The sequence below is a fragment of the Dermacentor variabilis genome, chromosome 6, assembly GCF_050947875.1.
Source record: "Dermacentor variabilis isolate Ectoservices chromosome 6, ASM5094787v1, whole genome shotgun sequence".
NCBI lineage: Eukaryota > Metazoa > Arthropoda > Arachnida > Ixodida > Ixodidae > Dermacentor > Dermacentor variabilis.
Genome location: NC_134573.1, coordinates 81,927,736 through 81,934,273, shown reverse-complemented (window position 1 = coordinate 81,934,273; position 6,538 = coordinate 81,927,736). Strand labels below are relative to the sequence as shown.

Genomic DNA, 6,538 nt, shown 5'->3' with positions numbered 1-6,538 from the left:
CGGCGGAGTTGTGCGGTGGCGCTTTGCGGCACTGGCACTCGTGACAAGAGCGGACGAACTTTCGAACGAAATTGTACATTCCCCACCAGTAATAGCGGTGTTGAAGTCTTTCGTAGGTCTTGAAGACTGCCGCGTGGCCACACTGAGGGTTAACGTGGAACGAGGAGCAGAGCTCTGACCGCAAGATTCTCGGAATGACGAGTAACCAGGTGTGTCCCTCTGGGGCACAGTTGCGTCGATGTAGTAGCTGGTCGCGAATCGCAAAATGAGCAACTTGGCGCCGAAGCGTACGTGACGCCGGAACTTTCGACGTATCCGACAGAAGGTCGAGCAGAGATGCAGTCCAGGGATCATTACGCTGTGCAGCAGCGATAGTGTCAACGTCCAGAGAGGATATAGTGCCCTCGCAGGAGGAGTCGTGACTGGCTTTCGGGGGAAGCGGCGATCGGTATAGCGCGTCAGCGTCGCAGTGCTTTCGCCCGGAACGGTAAACCACGTGGATGTCATATTCTTGGATTCGCAATGCCCAGCGGCCAAGGCGGCCCGATGGATCTTTGAGCGTCGAGAGCAAACGTAGTGCATAGTGGTCGGTCACTACGTCAAACGATCGGCCGTATAAATATGGGCGAAACTTGCCAAGCGCCCACACAATGGCCAAACACTCCTTTTCTGTAACGCTGTAATTGGTCTCCGCCTTGGTTAACGTGTACTCCCGTATGGGACGACGTATTCTGTGTGGCCAGGCTGACGCTGTGCCAGCACAGCGCCAAGGCCTACACTACATGCATCGGTATGGATTTCGGTTGGCGCTTAAGGGTTAAAATGGCGAACAATGGGTGGCGTCGTGAGAAGACGGCGCAAGGTTGTGAAGGCGTCGTCACACGATGGAGACCATGAGGAGAGATCTCTAGCGCCACCAAGGAGCTGCGTGAGAGGCGGTATAATTGACGCAAAGTTTCGTACGAATCACGGGAAGTAAGAGCAGAGGCCGATAAAACTGCGTAGCTCTTTCATAGTGGTAGGTTTTGGGAACGCAGGCACGAGTTCCCGAGCTCGAGCCTCTGCTGGGCGCTTGATGCTGCCGATGCTGCTGACTGTGCGCACGTTCGTTCTCTTACTTACAATATATATAACCACAATGATGTGTATCACTAGAGATACTACGGCTTCTTTAGTAAAAAGGTGTCTAGCATAACGGTCACCAACACGCGACTATAGACTCTTAGTTAATACCAGCTTAAAACATAGAACAACGCAAACAACACGGAATGTAGATCAAAATTTCGACGCGGATAAATGGTTTCACGGCAAGTGGCTTACTGCTCATGCGGCCTATTTTATGTGGCTTGCATTTAAATGACCCCATCCGTTACAGTACGTGGGGTTGTTTAGAAAACGGCACCCATAAGGCCAAATTTTAGAGCGCAGCTTTTAGGCACCCATTTCTGCGGCGAGCGTCGGCGTTGTCACTCGTAGCCGAGCGAACGAACCCATCGAGGAACCCGCCGTGGTTGCTCAGTGGCTGTGGTGTTGGGCCGCTGAGCACGAGGTCGCGGGATCGAATCCCGGCCACTGCGGCCGCATTTCGATAGAGGCGAAAACACCCGTGTGCTTAGATTCAGGTGCACGTTAAAGAACCCCAGCTGGTCTAAATTTCCGGTGTCCTCCACTACGGCGCGCCTCATAATCTGAAAGTGGTTTGGTACGTAAAACCCCATAACTTAATTTCTTTAAAGCAAACGGAATGAAAGGAATGAAAGCAAACGCCGTGCGCAGCGGGAGATGAAAGACTGCGATTGCGAAGAGAGCGCGAAAAAGAAAGCGGAGGAGGAGGCTATATATATGCGATCGCGCTGCATAAGTTTCCAGGTGCGGTTACAAGCAGAACATTCGAGCAAATAGATGCATTTATTAGTGCCGCACGTGAAATTATCTTTAGTTTCATTGTGGAAGTTGGAACAGTGCTACTGGCAATACATGGTGTCGTCATGGTGCACCAACTTTGCACCGTGTCATCTTGAAAGGGAGGCAAACCACTGTCTTGGGAATTCTCGTTTTAGATGACGTTAAAATGTCATGCAGGTTACTAGATCATCTGAAGACTTCCCGAGGTCGTTCTGGCAAGATAACTTTAAGGTGATCACACTGCACTAGTATGTTAAAATGTTTTTTTAATGATTGACGAAACATTCGAAATCGATGCTGAGTAAGTTAGAAGAAGGTTACCATGTGTCTGAATGGACGATTGCATTTTCGCGCGGAATAAATACATTCGACTCAGCACATCAGCTTTTTTAGCCTCATCGTCAACAATGTGACGTGGAAATATTTACGCCTGCTACCGCATCTAGCTGCGGGTGTGCGATTCCGACTCCACCCCTTCCACCTGCCGCTCTATAAATATACAAATTCCTTTTCTTTCCTTCGTAGCCCCACGCGCCTCTTCACCCTAATTCCCTATATTATGCCGCACTCTGCACGTTTACTCTTTTACTCTTCCAGACCTGTGATTATTGCCAGCGCTTGTAGGTGGAAGGTATTGTTTTCCAGGGACGGTTGGAAGTGCGGAATGAAGAGGTGCTCAGCCTGTTTAACGCTCGCCGCCATCGGTCGCACCTCGTGGGCTTGTTGCCAACTGACGCGTCACTAATCACCAGTATACCTGCTGGGGCGGTACTGATAAAAGGTTGCAGCGGAAATTTATAAACCAGGTACCTTTAACTGAAGCATATAATGTGGGACGTTCAAATGGTACTGAGGACGACTAAGAAAGCACATTAGCGAAGGCTCGAGAAACTGCACTGCATGCATACTATGCAAGAACAGAGGAGTCATTCGGGAAATAATTACTTTAAACAACATGCCTTAAATGACTTCATTATTTTGCGGAGAGTCTCTAACAGCTTTTGGTTTAGGTCATACGTGTGGCTGCTCAGTCGAGAACACATATAAACACAGACCCTTGCTGAATGAAGTTTAAAAAGCTTTTGGTTGCGTGCTTTTAATGATATAGCACATCCCGGGTTATGATCCCAGGCGTCATTTGTAGTGCAGCACGGAAAAATGGGGTAAGTTTGTTTTTCTTCCGATAATTGCATTTCACTCCATGTCCGCTTCTCGCTATGAATTACGCTTCACAGTGACACACCACTACACAAATAATGACATGTATATGATCGCTGTGCCACTTCTGAATATTTTATTACAAGAAGGAAAATAATCGTGAATACTCGTGAAGCATCATGCAGTTGGCGGCCTCATACTCAGCACAACCTCAATGCATCCGTCCGTATTTCGCTCCAAAGGTCCATAATAACGCTAGAACAGCTGGTTTTTTCCGCGATTCTGTCCTCCATGCGTCGTAGCTGCTCAGGCGAGAAGCGCTCCTTCCACTCTCCCATCTTGGCGTTTCTGACAAAATTATAGCGCTTGGTGTCTCCTCCGTCGGCCACTCTCGACGAAACGTCCAGGCTCTTCAACTGCTTGTCAACCTCCGGGTCGGGATGCCCGCCGAGGTTGAACACCATCACTTTTCTCATGCTTTCACGGCTACTCATTTGGACGATAGCGTCCAACTGCGTGTGCCCTTCCATGCTGCGTTCTTTTATGAGGTTCCCGTAGTGTTCGCCGATAAAGTTAGCCAAACGAAGTACCGCGTCTCGTATGTCTCTCTGCAATTCTTCGTACGTGAGAAAGAGAACGTTTGGTTTGTCCTTGAGCAGGTAACCGGCTTCAAGGTGCTCGAAGTAGCTGCCGTAAGGAAGACAGCCTGTCAAGAAGGCCTCCAAAAAGTCATCGAATGTGCCCTCTTGGAAGCGATAGAAGCTGAGGGAAGTCATCTGCAATTTAAAAATACAAAACAAGAACGTTTGATTAGCACTTTTAACTGCGCCTATTTCCCATCTTTTACATTTCGTGCACTCAACGATGCCTATTTACTTAATAATACGATTAGCATTTTTTGGATACTGCACGCACTATCTTGCCCCCCCCCCCCCCCGTCTGCCTATGTCTACCCTCATTACCCCCATATGTTGGTGAATGGTGCTTTGGGACCGCTTTTCAAGAGAAGCTTCGCGAACCATTTGGATCGACCTTGGTGGTATAGCAAGTTGTTCCACGCGCTATCATCTTTATTACCCGTGTAGATGTCGATGCTGCCGGCCATGTTTCTCTGCATTACCTCAGAGATAAAACAAATGATACCAAATATCTTTACTGCAACATGTATTCGTCACCAAGACAGCAATTCTATTATCAAATAAAACCATTCTAGCATTTCTATGGTTGCTTTCCCAACATCTACTTAGGCGAAAACAGCAATGCTATCGCCATGTCGTAGATTTGCGGCATGACGTACGTGCATGGGAGAAATTCTCGAGGCAGACCGGCCTAGAATACTTTCGTGAATAATAATCACCGTAGCATAAGAACGTGATTGCTAATTACACAACCGGCATAAGAAATACTGCGGACGTACTAATGTACGAGTCATGTCCAAAGTAGGGATGGGCTGCGAATACTTATTAATTAATTTATTTATTTATAAAGAAATTAGTTTACCTCGCTATGTATGTATTTAATAGAAACGTTCGTGATAATCACACTAGATCGCATACTTCGCCACTAAATATAATGACTAATGAGTTAGGGATGATTATTTGTGGTATAAAAGAGTTTGCATGCAATTCGAGGTGGGCACTCGCCAATAGAAAAAAAGTAAAAAAATATGTGCGAAAATACTAAACGCCACATATCCCAACACTCGCTTACGTGATAGTAGAGGGACACGCTGACGTCCCAAGGATTGCGGGCCACGTAGACATACTTCGCCTCTGGGTTCAGCTTCTCCACGCGCAAGGGCAGGTGAGTGCAGAACGTCCGCACTGGGGCGCTGGTCTCGTGTTTAGCAGCGTCCACGCGGTATTCGATGAATGGGGCCCGTTCAGTGAACTCCTCATACGTGTCGAGCGGTTTCCCCCCATTAAGTATCAGCTGGGTGATGTACTGGACCCAGTGGGTGCCGCTTTTGGGAAATGACGCCTGCAGCAGGTCGCCTTTCTGGGCCACAAACTGCACAGCATTCCTGATGGATTCCGGAGTCGCGAAGGGGCACCTCGGCAAGCCGTCGATGATTTGGGCGTAGGGTTTGAGCCGGTTCTGAGCCATATCACTTCCGGTTCCACTTTTCAAGCAAATGTTATTGGACCTGCAGATATAAAAAAAATAAAATAAAACATTGGCTATTTTAGTGCACTATATATTCCTAACCGAGCACAAAATGTCGGTAATCGAAAAGAATTATGCGTTGGCAAAGAATAAAGCTCGTGCTTTGGCTTAACTCTCGCCCTACCATGGTGAAAATAGGCGTTTTTTGTAGGTTACGCGAGGTTTTTCTTCTGAGGAAACTACGGAACTTAGTATTTGATGTAATGCATAAAATGGGGGGGGGGGGAAGCAGAACGAATGAACTTTTCGCGCATGAATGTTTTATAAACATGGTTTGTGTCGTAAAGAAAATATAACTTGAGAGAATCAAGGTTATGGAAAAAAAATTTAACAATGTTTGTGAAGACACGCTTGTGCCTACTGAGGAAAAAGAAAATTATGAGACAAAGAAAACTTATCGCCTCCGAAAAGGCACTACCTCCAAAAAATCTAAACTGTTCATTGAACAGGTCTTCCACAACAAACATTCAACTACAAACACTACATTTCGGTGTGCAATGCGGAGAAGGAGTTGCTCGATGCAGAACATAGTGGAACGTTGAATGTCTTGCAGTAAACTCTGGTTTAGAGTGAGTTTTCCTATCGTTGTGGCATTTCGTGCAGTTTTTACAAGTCTCCAACTTGGCAGGATCTCAAGCACTTCAAACGACAGCAAGACGGGCCCAAGCAAAATACAAAGCTAACTGGGCTGCGGCTACCGATTTTGCCGACTGGTTTTCGTTGTCGTCGCTATCAATGTGCGATGAAAAAGCAGCATCCTCAGACTCGATACTGCTTCAGCTATTAATAAAACCAGCCGCAGACGCAGTGGAATCACGAGATCTTCTTTCGTTCGAAGCGTGCGCCCCCCTGCAGGAGATGCCTATGTTCTTTTTATTTATTTGTTTGTTTGTTTATAGTGCTCGCCGAAGAAAAGGCCTTTATGGGAGTGGGAAGAAAAATGCGTGAAAGCTAGAAAATATAGCCACATATCGAGCAAAATAGGACGAGACAGTATAATCGCAGTATCCATAAAGAGTGACATATGGTGAACAAAGACAAAAAAAAACTTGTTTCATGTGCATCAGAAACAAAAACACATGTTAAGACGCATACATATCACAGAAGATAAGACTCTAAACCAGCCGTAAAAGCACTGACAGAGGAAGATACGATGACTGAATTTGGTAAGTAATTCCATTCTTTATTCAGCCTGAGAAAATGCTGTGTGTGAATGTGTCATTCGATGCAACTAGTGGTTGTATCTATAAACTGCGCCTAACTCTAGAGCGTTAATCTGGCAAAGTTACACACAATTTATATATATTAT

At 46.5% G+C, this 6,538-nt stretch overlaps 1 protein-coding gene across 1 annotated transcript; it reads right to left on the bottom strand.

Moving 5' to 3' along the window:
• Positions 1-3,243: 3,243 nt before the first annotated feature.
• LOC142586193 (sulfotransferase 1A1-like) lies at positions 3,244-5,169 on the bottom strand. Its single transcript, XM_075697446.1, has 2 exons — positions 4,774-5,169; positions 3,244-3,839 (listed from the first exon to the last, which is right to left on the bottom strand). The coding sequence occupies exons 1-2, from the start codon at positions 5,167-5,169 to the stop codon at positions 3,264-3,266; spliced, it is 972 nt and encodes a 323-aa protein (XP_075553561.1). The 3' UTR covers positions 3,244-3,263.
• Between the last annotated feature and the right edge of the window lie 1,369 nt (positions 5,170-6,538).